Below are 18,649 nucleotides of genomic sequence, written 5' to 3'. Positions count from 1 at the left end.
TTTTATTTAATTTTTGCACTAGTGTATTGAAAACTCCTTTAATTTCAAGTATGATTTTTCTATTTTATATCATGTTTAAATATCATCTTTCTACGTTATTATTAGACTGCGATTTTATGCATTTATGAATTATAGTAAAACAAAAAACATGTATAGAATATATAGAATGTATATCGAATGCACTCTACAATTAATGCAATAATATTTTTATTCCATTTTGCGTAAGTGCACTTACCTTTTGGTTATGTTTAGCACGTATTTATTACATTAGTTTATATCATAAATGCATAAAATCTGCAGTGGAATTATTACAATTTACCTCCAATAAAATATCATTATTATCTCAATTTGAAATATAGAATTTCATTTTCAAATATCGTATTCTAAATCAATTAAGCGCTCTCCACATTTGATCAAGTCTCCTTAATTAACTACCCAATCAAATTATAGACCACATATTATCGAGAAATACAAGTAAATTAATTCCGATGATTTCTCCAATGAAGCAATTTTGGTATATTTCTTGTTCCTCCGTGATCTGTTCACACATAGGTCCAACGATCCCAGGGAATCAACAATCGAATCGGCAGATCGAGGAACAATCGAGAGGAGCCGCGCGAGTCCCTGTAATTGATTTATCGCCACGCGTCCGATCAACGAACCTCTCGACTAATCCGAAAGAGTGTTCGCGATCGTCCGATGTCAAACGGACTCGTAGAGTACGCGCCGGTCGTCGACTATTCCTGCGTGTTCCAAATAAACGCGGGAGAAAAAAAGGGAAAAAGAAGAAATGAAAAAAAGGGTGGGTACGAAACAGAAGGCTCCGGTTTCTCGCGTCGCCCGTTTATTTCGGGGGTGCGTCGAGCCGAGGATTTTTTCCTCCCGCGTTTCCATGATTTTCCACGGTGGCCGCGGTATTCCGTCCTTTGAATCTCGACGCTGTCGTCCAGCTGGAACGAGACGTAATTGCGCGCACAGAATTTGTCAAGTTGGAAATCGCGGTCGGCTGAAGCTATTGCGTTGCTCCGTCGAATTTACGAGCAGCGTTTTGCCCAGACGAGCACTCTCACGCCGAAGGTTGCGCCCACGTGAACTACGGGCACCATTCGAGAAGAAGCTTGCGCCTCGACGAATTAATCGGGGGAAACTCCGGTGACAAATATCTTACCGCGACGAACGCTCCTGGAACAGTTTGATTAAACATGCACGCGAGTAAGATTGCGGTCGAGCTAGTTTTGCCCTGGTCAGAGTTAACAATTCAGTGTTTACCTCGGAAGACTCTAATCCATACGTATCTTTGTAAGAAAATTTACAGACTTCGCGCACACGCAAGAGTTGGAGAGATTGAAAATCTAACTAACTAAGCTAACTGATCGCGAACCGCCACCTGCTGTACCATACTTAATGATTTTCCGCGGACAGGACATTCTTTTTCTCAGAAAACCCCTTCATTGCTTCGTGACGCACTACGACCCAATTGTAACGGAACATTTTTTTGTCACTACAGTAAAATCTCCTTATACGCACATATTTTTATACGATAAATGCACAAAAACCATCCCCATTACGGACCACTAATACCAGCTACGGCTCCTTGATGTTGTTCCTGTTAATCTGTATCTAATTTCACTTTACACTTTGCACTTTTTATATCAAAAGATCTTATTACAAGTTCGCAGCCATTAGCTCGATATTATTCGCGACGAAGAATTGTTCGTCAAATATTGGACCACATAAGATTTGTTCCGCTAGATCGCTGAAATATCATACTGTGCGTCCTCTTCTTTATTTGCTGTGGTTCTCTACCTTCATCGCATTTCCTTTCCACTTTTCAAGTTGTGAAACGGGACATATTTATTCTGTTACTACCCACCCATTTCATTGCCATACTACCCACCAATTTCGGTTGTTCAAAAATAAAACGATTTTCAATCTTAAAAACAGGGAAACTTCTGCTTGGAGGGAAGGTATTGCCGAAATGTTTGCCACTTTAAAATAAAGTCATTTTTCTTTGATTTTTTTGACAATTTTTGGAAGAATAGTCTGCATTTTGAGGCACTGTTTATGTAGTTCTAGGGAATAGGGTGTAGTTTTGGGTATTATGAGCCAAATTAAGGATCGAAATGTTTAAAGACAGTAATCCTAGGTTGCTTAGACTATATTTATTTTACCTGATCACGGGTATTTATTTAATAGTTAAATGGAAGGTATAATGGAGCTAAAGGGAAAATAAGTTTATACAAAGCTAAAGGATATAAATAAAAAGGTACGCGATTTCATAATGCTGTGGGCGAGTCTAAAGTAGTATTTTCGTTTTGGTAGTTCTAATATATGTATATTTTAGAATCATGCTTTTTGAAATTATTCATCAACTCTATAAATGTCAATAACAGTAAAGTAGATCAGCGTTGACACATTCATCTTGAAGTATACCTTCCTTATAAAATCTTACATCTACCCTTAATATAATTGTATATATATATATATTTATATATAAATATATATAATTGTATATATATATATTTATATATAAATATATATAATTGTATATATATATATATATTTATATATAAATATAAATATAAATATATATATATATTATATAATATAAAAATTATATTAAGAAATTTAATTATTTCTTATTATTATTTAAATATGAGTTTTTGATTGAATGAGTTAACATTTGTATTTATATAACAATTCGGAGGTTGCTATATTTATATTACGTTGTCCCAAAAGTTTCTTTCACTTTATTAATAAGTAATACATGCACAATAGTTTATGTTTTATGTTACATTACTGAATTGTGCACGATTCATTTTGCTCCATTACTGGTACAACGTGAATATCTATGAAATTAGATTGTCTATTTATAGAAACACTGCCACATAAAATAACTGAGTGCAAATCATAGAAGAAACTGTTGGGACAACCTAATATAACGGTTTAACTTTCGCCACCAATGAGAATCCTTCTTTTGTAAACGATCTCTCGAGCTTTACTGTCCCGATTATCTTAGAAATATCTCATTTCCTATGCAGAAATTGTAGTTCTTCCCTACGAGGGTGTAATCCAAAGAATTCCGAAAGCCAACGTCCCAAAAGATTAAACGCAGCCCAAGGCCGCTATTTGTCATACTACCGACTATATTTCCTCCACCAGGTGAATTTTATCGATTCGAAAACGTCGATTCAATCGAGGTTCTTGCTTCCGTACCAGCCTCGGCGAGTTTCCCCAGCCAACAATGCGCACGCCATCGTCGTTGATAAAATCCCCCGATTTCCATAATCCCGACAATACTGTACCGTCGAATGGTTTTATTATTTCATCGCAGTCGAATTTCCCTCGCCGGACGAGTAAAATGGAAGTAGAATTCCACCGACGCCAGCGCGGTACTCTTGCACGTTTCGAGACTCTGCTGGTTTGCGCGAAACTCGACCAGATTCGCTCGGGCGTCGCGGACCGCGAGGGATTACGCCTTGCCCTAATTGCTCGTCGATTTCGAGTTCCTTCGATCTTTGTTTCCTTTTATCTCCCTCGCGGGTCTCCACTCGCAGCAACCTCCACGTGGTGAGACCTGGTAATCGGTATTACTCGCGACAAAGAATCATTTTTTTATCCTTTGTCGCGAGTAATAGCGAGCTAATGGCTGCAAACTTGTAATAAGATCTTTAGGTATAAAAAGTAGGTGCGTGGATTGTCACGCTTTACATGTGCAACATCTTAGACACAATGGTGAAGTTTTATTAATTCTTCCCAGACATTTGGAAGATGATGGGAAATTAAAAATTATTTCGATGAAAAATATCTGCTAGCATTTGTATAATATATTAGTAATGATTACCTTATTGTGTCATAATATAATTAACAAAATAACAATTAGTAGTGATCCATCGTATCGTCAACAGCGCTCGAGACCGCGCTCTTCATCACAGTCTGCCCCGATGTTGTCTTTTATTTTTTCGTCTGCCATTTAGCACATAACTTCTTTAACAGTTTAGTAATTATTCCAAAAAATTTTTAATCGTGGGTCTTATCATTTTTTTTTCCACTAAAGATAACGCCGCTTTGTTGAAGTCTGCCCGGCCTTTTCTCTTCCACGAAATCGTCTGCTAATAATTTCCCGCGTTTCGTAGCAACAAATACTTTGTTACGTCCCAGCTTATCTGAGACTCTTTCTTGGGATCTTTGTCTTCAATTAAAGAGCTAAAGCTCACCTTATCTGTATTTAATTGGAAAAGAAGGAATTTTGGGATTCTATAATAATTGTCACTAAGTTTGAGTATTAACAAATATAATTAGGAAACAAAACTGAGTTTGAGATTACTTACAAACAAGAATAAAAACTATACAATTGAAAATGGTTTAACAATACCAATCGTTGATCTTATGCTATCGGCGGCGTTGTCAGGTTGTCCCGGGCTCGGCTGTGGCGAGGATCTGGTCTGGTTGTACACTCGCGACACGGGACTCTAATAATTGGCGAATAATAAACGTCGGACTTTCGTAGGTAACTCCGCGGTGATTCTATCTTTAGTGCGTATGTTCTCACTTACGCGAACTCTTTACTCAGCTGGAGATACGCTACACGATACCTAAATGAGACTAACGCGAGAGATTAACCTGTCCGCGACTACAGAATAATACACAAAAGAAGCCGTCCGTGGTCGTGACCACGGGTTTATATACCCCCAGATCCTCGCAAGACACGATCGTAATTTCGAAATCTTAATTTCTACATTTCCGAATCTTGGACATGTCGCAAGTTCGATGGCCGATTCGTATGCAACGGCCTAACATCGCTGACGCCCGTTTGCTGACTCGCGGTTTGCATTATTTCGTTCCCGAGGAACGATTTCCGCATCGTTTACCGAGCGCATTCCTTAAAGTCTATTGATCTTAACTATTTGCAATACGAGGTCGATGAAAAGGGACACCGGCAGGGCCGGATGTAACAACTTCACTTTTCAATAATTTTTATCCATGAGCATTATCATTTTTGTCACTGTAAAATTTGTCATCTTTGACCGTCCGCCCCCGGCTTAATTTTCCTAATCGCGCTGGCAGGCTGACCACTCGGTGTTTGGGAACGCTAATGATACCTCTCTAGCTATTAATACATATTTCATGTACCCTATACCTTGCTTTTTTATGTAGCCAGCTCTCTGTCTATTACGATCTCTGCGTATCACGGGACGATCGTAGATCCCGAAGGTCCGACGAAAATCGCGTCCGCAGGCGTCGACGAGGCGGAGATATTGAAAAGTTGGAGCCTTTGTGACGAGTTCGCGGGGGTGGATGAGTTCCTTTCGGCGGAGTACTCCGAGCGCGACTCTTTCAACGTCTCCTTCTGCTCTTTGCGTCAAAGGCTATCGATTATCGAGAACTTTCTGCTCCCGTTTCCATCTCGTCCCGTTTCTGCAATCGTTTGCGCGATAATCGTGCGACCAGGTTACCAGAGACAATGCCGAATCCGTGAACTCTGATTAATATTTCACCGGGAACAGGGCCAGGTCGGGCGAGAATAGTTGATGGATGGCGCATCGCGACATGTCTGATCTCTGCCCGCGGGTAACTTCCATTGGGATTGAAACGAATCGACTCTGTCTTTCGATGGCGCGCGAATATGTGCATTGTGCATGGTTGGGGAACATGTTCGACGTGTAGAAAATCGATTCTGATTTTATCTTTCGAATCACATTTCATGACGGTGGGCGTTCGGAAGATTTTAGGAAAAAGTGACTTTATCCTGGTGCAGCGATGTGATCAGTGTACCATTGTGTAAGTATCGTGATATTTATTTACTATTATTATTAATTTGTTATAGTAGTTGTATTATATACAAGGTGTTTGGTAACTGGTGGTACAAGCGAAAAGGAGGGGATTCTGCATAAAAAAATAAGTCGAAAATATAGAATAAAAATTTTTCATGTGAGACTTTGTTTACGAGAAAATCAACTTTGAATTTTCGCCGGGTACGAGTGCACTGGATCATGTCCTATTATTAGGTGGACTGGAAAATAATGTCGTTTCTGTGAATTTGAATACTTGTTTATCATTCATAAGTTCGTTGATTTTTATCCGGCATTGAAAATGTGCACACTAGATAGCAAAGGCTGTATATAATGAGGGCGATTTCATAATGGAAACTTATTAAAAATGTATCTGTTTGAATTTAATGTAAAAGAAACAACATTACTTTCCAGTCTCCCTAATATAACGGATGTCACTGTAGATCATTTTCTCGATTAAAGTTATGTTGATAAACACTTCCAATGGCAAAGTATTATTGTAGCCTGTCATATATTAAAACAAAGTGAAGATAAAAATTACAAAATATGTTTTCAAATATCAATGTTGTAAATATGTAGTGTATAAAATAAAAAGATTTTCATAACCAGGAATAGAATTTGAAGTGACGTGAATCCACGTCAGCGGTCGCGAATGTGTTAAAAGAAGTAATAATTGATAGCGTAGCGCGTGTATATAATAATAAACACAAATTTAACTTCGTCATCCGTGGACAGCGTTGAAGTAATATTTTAAAAAGCTGATGTTATTACTTAAAAGAATATATAAAATAGCATTTGAGAAGAAAGCGAAATGTGGTAAATAATACATTCCTTATATGTTATAATATCAAAAATACGTGACCATTTATATTAGGAGGTTGAAACAAGATGCGTAGAATAAATCATGATTAATTCAAATCTAACTGTGTGCATGCATATTTTAATATGAGAATATTTATCAGTGAGTAGATATTTTCCTTCCTACTATGATTTCCTCTTACCTGCATAGATTAATTCAAATGAACATTTATTCCGTCTCACAGTGACACTGAGTTTATATTGGAACGTCGACAATAGTATTATGCTTTCAACTTTAATTAACTGGTAGAAACAAAACGGTTGACTGCAATTGGACAGAACTTGCGTATCGCGATTATAAATTTTGCAGGGATCCTTTGACGAGAACAAATTTTATCCTTCTGTGACAATGCGCATTATGATATTAACCCAATGCACTGGTATCGTCAATATAAATATCATTATTTCAATTTAGTCATTCGCTCTCAAAGGAAGGAGTATTGGATCAAGTATGGAATTATTGTTATCGTTTCATCGTGATAAAATTTATCATTAGAAACTCTGAGGACTTTGTAGAAACAACTGTCAAAGTTGCCAATCACATCAAACGTAACGAGTTATTTATCATTTCTGTTTAAACTTTGTTAATCTACATATTTCAAAACCCACAGTAATCCCATTGGATTCGGTCATAAGTCATTTTTGCTCCTGGAGTGCAAATGCATCAGATGACACCAGGCAGTGTCGGCTACCATAATTAGGTGGCTGAAACAATTAGCACGTTAACATTGGCCGCGGTCGCGCCTACTGTGCCAACAAACGGATCTCTGTAAAGGGCTCTCTCTCGTTGACACGTGTGTACGTATCGCGTGTCAGTGTTTCTGAACCATTTTGACCTTAGACTCATAAGTTTCATTCATGATTTACCATCAGTTGACGAAAACAATAATACGCTGAAACCGAATACAGAGAGCTAAATTAAATGTAATAGTTTAAGTTTTCTTTTCTTGGCTATAAAGCAATGCTTATATTGACTATAAATAACTAATATGATAAGAAAAAAAATTTACTAAAGAGGACTCATAACGAAATATCGCAAACTTTAAGTGTACTTTGTGTGAATAATGAATGCTCGATGATGAAACCTGTGAGAAGCGTTTACTCTTGCATCCGCATGATCCAAGACTTATTTTCTTTACATCATTTATCTGTCCCCCATAAACCTATCAAGGCTCGATAGAGTGCGATATGTGTACACAGGAGGCAGACACGCGAGTGGACAATTAAACGCGAGTAGCTCTGCGCGAGTACACGGCATCATAGTCGATATTGCGTGCCGACACGAAATAGTTTCGAGCATCTGATTGTGTCGCAACTCGTTTCCCCCGAACATATTCTCGGGCAGCGCGTTTGAAGGGCAAAATAGAGTTTAATTAAACGACAGCGCGGACGAATCTCGTGGATTTAGCGCGACCAGAGTGCTCCTGATACGTTCAATTTCCATCCAAACTAATCCAAACCCTCGAAATTGGCTCGGACAGTAGAGTTATTTACGTTTCTAGTTGGATCTCCGATTACAGTGGCAGCGGAAATTTTAATGAACATTGGTATTTATTAACCACTAGCCGGACGTTGACGCGTTAATTTACAGTCTGGTCGTCAAATCACTATGATCGAATGGCAAAATTGCGTATTTGGGATTTTGATCGGATCACGATTTGAATAATAAGAAAGTAAATTTAGGATTTTGGTCTTCGATACGTATAGGAGTGGTTGAAGAAACTATACTACTTCTTGAAAATATAGTTTGTTGGATGAGTGGGAGTATTGCGAGTTTGATAGATAGATATTAGTATTTTATTGTGGTAGAGTGTATGGTAATACAGGTGATTGTTATTGCTCACGGAAGAATTAAAGCAAAAATATTGATACTTTTAAAATGCTGGAATTTCTGTGACTAGTGCATTTTACGTCGTCTCATTTTATGTGCATATCTACTTCTGTTATTGTTTCTGAATTTTAGTGGTGCTTTAGTAAATAAAATAGAAAAATACATGCAGATATATACGCATAAATAGACAATGTAAGTATATTTGCATAAAACATGACGACTAATAAATACCAATTATTCTGATGTCATACCCACTAGAACCAAATACCCTTGACCGAAGAAAAAATACCACAATTATGTATGCGGAATAGAAATTCTTAAAAAAGTCTCTGTTTCTTGCGAGCGTACGATAGTAGCCCCTCAAATCGTACTTTCCATCTCCAAATACGTCGAGTAAATCAGTTGGCCTCGACAGCAAATGCACGACGCTTTCATCGAATCCTGACAGCGTCGAGTACTCCATCATCAAGGATCCCGCTATCTCGGGCAATTGTCAAGGATGCCAGAAATACTTCCTCGGTTTTCCCCGTGGCCGATAATGTCACGAGGCTTGTATCACTCGTTGCGACACCGCTAATCGTACCTGCCATCACGAGCTCAATTCCGTCGCATACCCGCGGAGGACCGTTAGGTATCCTTGAAATGAAAATCCGTTCCACTCTCATTAACCGCGACCGCGGCCGGCGATTCCAAACTGGAAAAATGGAGTCAGACGGTCGACTATCTCTTATCCAGCGCGCCGTACTTGACAGTGAACCTACTATGAATGCATAATTGCGTCTCGTTGCCGCGGCACGCGCCATTGTTGTCCAGTTCGTTTTGTCGATCGTGGAATTGTTCGTTTTGTCCTCGCGTGGGCGTCTACCACGATGTCCACAGGTGTTGGCTGCATCGTTCTTTTCCTTTGGACGTTATAATAAAGAGCAGGGAATGTTTGGCGAAATGGAGTCCAAAAGAAGCGTAGATTCTCATTTAATGAGATTCTAAAATATGGACTGAGAAATTATTAGTTTTCTGGGATTCAAATTGGATATGCATGTTATGAATATTTGGTTAGTAGTAGGCTTATTCGGAAGTACCATGAAGCACCTTTTTTTTTATGAATAATTTCAAAAACGGAAAGACTACGAATTTTATATAATTATTAAATTATATACTATATATCATAATTTATACATGTAAATTCATTTTCAAAGATTGTTATTCCAATAAAACAATATTCTCCTCAAAAAAAGGAATAACATCCATAGAATATTCATAATAGGTCATCAAGAATTTCTAGAACAAATAAACCATCATCTTATCATTTAAAAAGCATAAATTCCCTTTAAAAGTGCCTGTCATCCTCAGATTTTAAAAATAATTCATGATCCAAACACCTCCAAATATAAAAATCTGCAAGTGTACCTATTTCTACCTTTACCAATCCCTTTGGTCGATTTACATAGCTGGTATTAAATAAACCACGCATGTCTATGTTACGTTTATAGCAATATTTGGTTTGAATACGACTGTATTCGAATTCTTTTCCTCCGTCTTCGCGAACCGCTCGTTCCTGCAGCGGGGTGCGCGCTGAAATATTCATGAGCGGGATGCGAGCGGGATCCGGTCGAGAGTTGTCTAAGCGCGTTCAGCTGCAAATCGTGTGCAGTTGCAAAATTATCCGTACGTGCCTTTTTGTGTAGGAGCGCCGTTAGCCCACGATTGGCTGGAAGCCGCTTCGCGACTTATCGAGCGCACGCTTTGCTCGGAATTTCGCATGAAGTTCTGTGATGGCGAACCGTGAAAGCTTGGGGAACGGTTTGAAAGCAATTAGCAATACTCATGCTTCTGTAATTATGAAAATAATCGAAATCCTGGTAACGATACATGTTCGAATACCCGCTTTTGGTTATTGTTGGAGAATTACTATGAAGTGGAGGATTTGCTTTGTTGGAGAGATATTCTGGTTCGGATTGGTGCACGAAGTGGTGAGGGAATGCTTGGAGTGGTTTGAATTGTGCGTGAGTTGTATCTTTTTTCTTCAAAATGACCGCTTCAGGTTCGATGTTGTTATAAATCGTGTTTTTTATTTATAAAAATAGGAATTTGTACATTTTGAGATGAACTGTTAGGTGCTATTTCCTTTCTCTGTCATTCACGTGTCATTGTATGTACTAGATACCTCGTGGTGATACCAGTAAATACCAGTTAATGAGCATGTGACAAGACAATAAAAATCAGTATGCATTGAATGTTTATTCATTAAAAAAGAAAAAAAAAATAGCGATTTCTCTAACAGCTGACGTCAATGCAAACAAAGCTGGGAATAATTCCATCTAACGGTACCATGACAGCCAAGAGTTGAAACAATAGTCAACTACGTTAATTCTTCAGTTCTTGCATCATTATCTCTAATACTTGCAGCTTCGTCGATTATTCAAGGTAAGTCGCAAACAATCGATTCGACGTAAGAGTCGAATACTAAAAATTCCTGTTACTCCTAGGAGCTGGTTAAATATTTCAGCAACCCCCAAACCTATCAAAGGCTTTCGAAAAAGGTCTTTTCACAGATGAAATTTGTTATAAGGGTATAATATCGTTTATTGGTACAGTCACACAGTTACATAATTAAATGATACATGTTTCGGGATACATTGGCAATACAAATAGAAGGGAAGTAAAACGTCGTTATTGTAGTCCTGAGGCGGGCATGAGGTATATCATACAACATTGAGACTTGCTTCTACTCGATTGCCAAGCACTTTAACCAGCAATAATCGCTGAGGAAGAAGCGCCAATGACCGCTGTTTTCGCCACTGGGCCAGCTACGACCGTAGAGGTCGCTGGACCTGCAACTACCGCCGAGCTAGCGTGTCCTGCGACGACCGCAGTCGCTACTGGTCCGGTAACGACTGCACCTGCAGGTGCAGCTAGTACTGCGGGAGAAAGGACTCCTCCCCCTGAAAAATTAATTATTTATTAATATTACTCATTTGAATATTTGGTTTTATTTCATTCGACGACTTTGTGAAACGATCTGACAAAATCAGGGTTCTTTCCATTTCTCGTTTCATTGATTCTTTACATTCTATCTTTTTTTTTTTATTATAGCTAACCCAAGCCTAAATCATGTTCTTTGGCAATGTCCGTTATATGAATCCCAAAGAATGAGACTTATTGAAAAATTAAAACAGTGTAAACAGTACCCACCATTGGATATTAAACCTCTTCTTGCAGAGTGTAACATTAAAGTTCTATTACAAGTGTGCAAATTTTTCGATGAATGTAACCTACAAATTTAATCATTCCCTATGCAATACTTACTTTCTACATTTACTTTACTTTCTTCTTTTACATGAATTTAGCATCACAGAAAATTACGGCAGTTAACAAATTCGCGATCGGCAGAAATATTACGTTTCTAACACCGAGTATCGATGAAAATAATAAAATTCTGAAGTTGGACATCGCAAATTTGTATCGTTATCAAATAAAAAGATTTTCGTAATTTTTTCATAACCAGCAATAGAATTTGAAGTGATGTGAATTCACGCCAATGCAGCGGTCGCGACTATGTTAATATAGAGTTGCCGAAGTAAGTTTATTTTTCTGTTTGCTAGAATTTGCGTAATATCAATATGGACTTCATTGAACCCTTTAGGGCATTGAGAGAAATTGGAAGGTTTCTGAGTTTGAAGTATAAAAATGTTTGATTCTTACCGACAACAACAGCACCACCAGGTTGACTGACCACAGTAGGTCCAGCTGCGGCACCAGTGACCACTGATGGTCCAGCAACGGGTCCAGTGACAACTGATGGTCCAGCAACAGGTCCAGTGACAACTGATGGTCCAGCAACAGGTCCAGTGACTACTGCTGGTCCAGCAACGGGTCCAGCTACTTTGACGACACCAGTTGCGGGACCAGCAACGACTGTCGGTCCAGCTACCAGTCCAGTTACTACTGGGCTTACCAAGCCTGGAAACAAAAGTCCGCTAGGGGCTGCTGAGCAGACCGACGCGATCGCTGCGAGAAAAGCCTGGCGAACATAATGAGTCTTAGGAAATGAAGAAAGGAAGAACGAAGTACTTTATTCCTGTATTTTGCTTGGTTGTTCATAATAATTGTGGTTACAACAGAATTTCTTCAGTCGAGACTAAAGTATGTATATTACAGAATAAAAGAAAGTAGTTGAAGAAGCTTGTCAAGGATGTTTGGAAGCGCCATGATAATTCTATACCCAAAATCGGTTTGAAAACGTGCAACAACATTTTTTTCGTACAGTCCACCGTTTCTGATGAAATCAATACCGAATCAATATCGAACTCAACTAGAGCGCGCTACCCATTACACTTTTAAAAGCAATCTTCATGAAAGCGAGACCCTTTGAGAAAAAATTGCATTCTTCTTTTTCGATCAATTTTTACTTCCATAACCGTCACCACTTAGCTTCTAACACTTGGTACGTATAATTCTGTGTATATCACGCACACAAGTGTTACTTTCGACGACTATTACAAAGTACTCAAAGTTAAACACCTTAAGTACAAGTTTCATAAACTCTACGAAATGAGAGAAAATGGTTCCAGAATCTTACCAAGAACATCATGGTTGCTGGTTTCTTTCGTTGACTGTACTGTCACTGTAGTATCAAGCTGATAGTGGAACTGCCAATTAACCCTGTGATACCAGCTTTTATACCCCGCAACGACCCTGAATCCCGACTCTCACTCTCCAACCTATTTTTCCATAAGAGAAATGTCACGCATTTAATTGTTGTGCACGACCCATTTCCATACGGAAGAATTTCTCTGATTAGTATCGCGGGAGTGCTATTGCTCGCCACGCCGAAAGAGCGATCCCTAGTGTCTTCCGTAGCTCACAGTCGTGGGGTGGATTAATTAGAGATTCAGCTGTACGCCAAGTATCACGGAACTCGCGGTGATCACGAAACTCGATTAGGCGAAACGCTGTAAATTTGGGTTACACGGGCGCGAGGACGTCACTCGTGATGTCGGCGTTGACAGGATTCGCCTCCCCAGTCTCTGGAGGACTATTCGACTTGGGGATTCGCGGTACTTGTTGCTCGACAGCTTGATTGCGTCTGTGCGAGCATTGCGTCGGAATGGATATACGCGAGGATGTGCTCAAATTCCCGTGGATCAGCAATTCCGCAGCCGTGTGTTCTTGCGCGAGAGTATCGAGAAACGGTATACTAACGAATCGCGCTGTTAGGTGGAATTGTTAATTGGTGGCTAATGAGTCGTCGAATTGCAGGCCATCTGTATCAACAGCATATGGTGTTTGGATAGTTTGATGGAACTACCGATTGAGGTCATCGCAGGGTAACTTTGGTAAACAAATAATAATCAATGTTTCCTGGCTGGATGGCACGTAACAGGTAATACTATTGTAATCTTGAATGATTATCAAGTAAAAGGTAGCCTGATATTTTGCTTGAAATTTTCCAAGCTTTGAAAATTTAATATTTTAAGTGCGTATGGAATATCCATTCCAAAATTGTCTTTCTCTTTCTATTTATCACTGTAATATCATAACTCTATTTTAGTTAATGTACAATGGTGGGAATAATTATAGCTTTGGAAATTTGATACTTTAAGTAGAAATGCAAAATATAATATTGAATTGATTTGCTGCTTTGCTTAATCTGCTTTGATTTCCAATATGGGGATTTAATATAAATTGTTTCTGATATACAGATAATTCTTATATTTGCTGTCATTATTTATAGTTGATCTATAAATAGTTATCTTGACTACAGGATATTTACTTGATGAAATTTAATCCTATCATGAAACTACCCCTAGCTTCTCCCAATTAAATACAAGTTTAAGATCACTACCTTTGAAGTTTGGGTAGTTGTTTGTAATACGAGGAATAAAGTTGTTGAATGAATATATAAAATAAAGAATCCAACGTTCCCAAGATATTAAATACCAGTGGAATATCGTGGGTTGCAGGGTAAATATTGCGTCATTTTGTAAGTCTTTGCTTATTTCACTCTGCGGTCTTCCGATGCGATGTAAACATACATAATATATATTACGTAGTATCAGTTGTTTGCATTCAGACTTTCTGTAATCGTTCAAGGGAATTCAAACGCGAGGAAAATGTTTTGTGGTTAAAAATGAATCTAAAGAATATACGTAAAATTGTGCAGAGAGGAAAACCGTGTTCACAACTGTAAAAGATATAAAATATTTAACAATATTTTATGGTAAATTTATTGAGATAATTGCACACTTGCTCAACATATAGTACATGATTTCTTAAAATGATTAATTATTAATTGCTCCTCTACCTCGGCGATTCCAAAATAATCAAAACTGAAGTTAGATGGTTCTTCAGTTACATAAAACATAAAACCACATAAAATCAGTAAAAGTTTATAAATATGATAGAATTAAATAATAATGATCGAAAACAAGGTTTAATTTTCCCCTTTATTTTTATTTATCCTTGAAATTTACTTAAAGACTCAAAAATGCAAATATTTAGGAAATAACATAAAAGATTGCTAAAAAATGGTAACGGTTAAAGCCTTCCATAACCTTCTTCGTCACTTGAATTTCATATTTCACGAATGGTCGCAGGATTCACGTGTCTGGTTTCTCCCCGACAATGAGGGTTTCAACTGCTTCGCGCATAAACTGTCTGATTTAATGACCTGGTGGTACTTGTTGCTTCTCGCCTATTCTCCACAAACGACGGGGGTGCTCTTGCGATGGTGATTCGCATAAACTTGCCGCAATAATTTCCTCTGACAAAGAACATCCACAAAGTGTATTTCCCCAATTTATTCCGATGGATTCTCTCTGGTTTACAAATTAATGCAAATTATTTTTCAGTAGCTTACCGGTCGAATTTAAAATGTAAAATTGCACTTTGAAGTTTCATCCCCTAGTTGAACCTAGAAAACTATTACAGACAGGGAAGAGTGTAATAAAAATTCTTGTTAGTTTGTCATGGAAAATAATACGCTATGTATTAAAAGTGATATATGGTGAAGTACTTTCATTTTAATTTTCTCCCAAAATAAATCAAATTGCTTCTGTGGTACGTCTCATTCATGATGTGCACAATAATAACATTCCGTTGGAAAATTTAAACGTCACGTGATACATCTTGGGTGTTGGATTTGGCAACGAGGGGGTGTGATTGAAAACTGAGTGTAAAGGAACACAAGGGCGATATAGTCGACGATCGAGAGGATCCGAGAACCGAGCTGGAGGGGAAATGCTCGGATATCAGTGAGATCCGGTGTCGTCGCTCCTCTGATAGAGAGAATACTCGGTTGATTGGAGCGGCGTTGGAGCAATTTCCTTCAATTATCGGAAAGGTGGACAGGTATCGTCCCACGGTTTCTCCCGACGCCGACGACCGACGGTACAATGGACCGCGAAATACATAACGGCCACGTCAGTGTCGACGGCCTTCGAGACGTATACTTTCTTTCAGCAGAACAATGGACTCTATTCGATTAGAATTTCATCGTAAACGTGGACGCAGGGTCCGAGGTGTCCTTGCTTAGGCGCGTCGAGTGAGAAGTTGCGCACATCTTCGAGATATTTGGGAAGACATTCGATACTTGTCTTCAACTTGAGTATATTGTAGGAACCTTTTAATCTTACTAAGAATAAATAATGCAATCACACATTTATAATATCACGTCTGACTTTGCTCACGTCCCTCACACGACTGTTTTTACCATTCACACTCGGAAACAATCACACAACATCCATGCATTCACGACGCTACTCGCAAAAAGGCTCCTACGATACTTAATTTTATTCTACCGCCTTCATAAATGGTCAACGAAAGTAACTCACATTTTTAAAATAAGAAACGACTCATTTTTAAGAATGTTCATTTGTTACTCGATAACTAAGAGACAAGTGAATGAAATTCTCTCCAAAAGTGGCATGCGTTTATTATTACATAAAATAAGATACATGAGGTATTGTTATGTACACAGAATACATATAAAAGATACAGTGATGGGAGGTACTAGAGGTAAATGACGGAGATCGTGGCGTGGTCGGTCTCAAAATGACGGGCATCGGGGAGATCAGTCGAAGATGTCGTTGGGAATGGTTGTCCGGCTGAAGGATTACCAGTGTGGGCCAGCACTGATTAGTCCTCCTACTCCTGCTGGTCCAGCTGATATGCTACCAGATGGTCCAGCGATGATCGCTGGTGCAGCAACGGGGCCAGCAAGGGCTGCTGGGAGCGACGTTGGGCCAGCCAACACTGCGCCTGAAAACAATTACACATCTAACAATGGCATAAATTTTCCACCCTTTTTAACGTAAACTGACAATTGCAATTTCTCTATATTTATTTTTCTTCTCTATACCTTATAATTCTTTCAATTTTCTTTGTACCGATATGTATCTCATTGGCTTTTATTTTTGCGATGCTAATGCGTATAAAAATTCTTTGTGTGGCTCATGAAATTTTGTTTCACACATTATTACATTTGTGTCATTTAGTTGGTGCAACTTATTTTCAGTTTTTATGCCCAACATGTACACTATTGTACTTTGAAATGGCAACCGGTAATAAACCGAGGCATTTCAGACAATTAACGAGCGTGGAGTGTCGCGTTCAAGACCTCGTTTACCCGGAAGAGCGATAAAAATCAGAGTCCTTGGCGTGGTCAGATTTATCGGTCATTGTGGAGATCAAGTCCGTACAGTGAGTGCGAAGATTAGATACGGTCGTGTTCTGTTAAGAATAGATGCCTTTAGTGTGCCTAATCAACGTAACTGGCTATCGTAAATATTGGAAAATACACGATGAAATTCACGGTAGCTAAATCTGACAAGATAAATATAATAAAAGTGTCTCATTCAAGGTGCATAAAGTCTCAGGGTATTAACTCTTTGCACTCGGATGTTAGAATTGAACATATTCAATATATATTACAATATATGTAATACATCATGGAACATATTGTCAGTGTCAACGCTTCAAGGAAGCTATACAAATTTATAATCAAGTTTAATAATACCAAAAAAGAAACGTTTCCAAAGTTCGACTATTTAATGCATTGCGATTCCCATTTTGCAATGAGATGGCGCAGAGTGCAAAGGGTTAAAAATTAAATAAAAGGAGCTTAGTCCAAAAAGATGGGCGTGCTAAAAGTGTGCTACAACGAACGAATATGATGATACGAGAGTCAACATACCCCAAGGAGACCAGGCTGGAGCAGCAGCAGCGCCCCAAGGAGCTGCGCCCCAAGGAGCAGCGGCCCAGGGAGCAGCACCCCATGGACCAGTGACAGCAGCTCCTCCGGATACGCTACCAGAGACTACAGAGGGTCCGGCAACGGCTCCAGTCACGACAGCGCCTCCATCAACAGCTCCAGAGAGGCGAGCAGGTCCAGTGGCGGGTCCAGCGAGCGCAGCGGGTCCTGCGACAGGGCCACTAAGGGCCGCAGGGCCCACGTTGGGCCCAGCAAGTGCGGCTCCAGGCGCCAGCAGGGATGGCGCTGCTATCGCCACGGACATGGCCGCCATGAAGAAGACTGCTACCGAGTTGCACATGTTGAGAGGTGAGTCGAAGGGGTTTCTCTGTTATGCTTCCAGACGAGTTTGCCTCGATGGTTGGAGTGGATGTGCTGCCATCGAACGGCTTCGGTGGCGCTTTTATAGGGGCATTGGCTGTTGTCTTGGGTCTTTGCTGCTCCCGCCAACCCCAAGGGCGGGGCACAGGACACGCCAAACATTCTCTGCGGGCTGGGCGCGTGGCCGTTTCATGGCTTATCAGCATTATGTCAGACATCGAGCTGGCGACACGCGGACAACGATCAACGCCTCGGCAGCGTGCCCGTGGCGCAGGGGTCACGTGCTCTAGTTCAACTGTTGCATCCGTTTCCAGCGCTTTTTACGATTGCTTCTAACCTTGCTGGGATACGTACCCTTTCAACCAGAAAGAAAGATCGTTCAAGCGAAAGAGATCGGTTGCACAATAGAATTCCGAGTGGGACTTTTCGTCTGGCTACTGGGGTTTGGTAGCTTTCTTTTCGTTAAGAGTTTATGAAAATAGAAAAAGAGCACATGTGTCACGTGGCATGTGAGAATATTTTAATTGCCATCTTTGATAATTCAGGTATTTGTTCTTCGAGTGTGGGGTCAGTTTAAATTAGGGATGCAGTGATGAC

The 18,649-nt window shown here is 39.4% G+C and overlaps 1 protein-coding gene across 1 annotated transcript; it reads right to left on the bottom strand.

Annotated features, from left to right (window-relative positions):
* Positions 1 to 11,020: 11,020 nt before the first annotated feature.
* LOC128877495 (tetra-peptide repeat homeobox protein 1-like) lies at positions 11,021 to 18,097 on the bottom strand. Its single transcript, XM_054124826.1, has 4 exons — positions 17,675 to 18,097; positions 16,598 to 16,740; positions 12,184 to 12,502; positions 11,021 to 11,423 (listed from the first exon to the last, which is right to left on the bottom strand). Exons 1-4 carry the CDS (start codon positions 18,030 to 18,032, stop codon positions 11,227 to 11,229), a joined length of 1,017 nt encoding a protein of 338 aa, XP_053980801.1. The 5' UTR covers positions 18,033 to 18,097; the 3' UTR covers positions 11,021 to 11,226.
* Between the last annotated feature and the right edge of the window lie 552 nt (positions 18,098 to 18,649).

The sequence above is a fragment of the Hylaeus volcanicus genome, chromosome 5, assembly GCF_026283585.1.
Source record: "Hylaeus volcanicus isolate JK05 chromosome 5, UHH_iyHylVolc1.0_haploid, whole genome shotgun sequence".
NCBI lineage: Eukaryota > Metazoa > Arthropoda > Insecta > Hymenoptera > Colletidae > Hylaeus > Hylaeus volcanicus.
Note: the sequence above shows the minus strand (reverse complement) of the source record. Positions and strands in the feature narration are given on the sequence as shown.

Bases quoted from the DNA above. Each gene is read 5' to 3' on its own strand.
- LOC128877495 (XM_054124826.1), bottom strand. From the start codon at position 18,032: ATGTGCAACTCGGTAGCAGTCTTCTTCATGGCGGCCATGTCCGTGGCG. The intron at 16,741-17,674 runs GTATGTTGACTC...AATTGTTTTCAG, and splicing joins TCCAGCCTGGTCTCCTTGGG to GCGCAGTGTTGGCTGGCCCA. The intron at 11,424-12,183 runs GTAAGAATCAAA...TTAATTTTTCAG, and splicing joins TGGTGGTGCTGTTGTTGTCG to GGGGAGGAGTCCTTTCTCCC.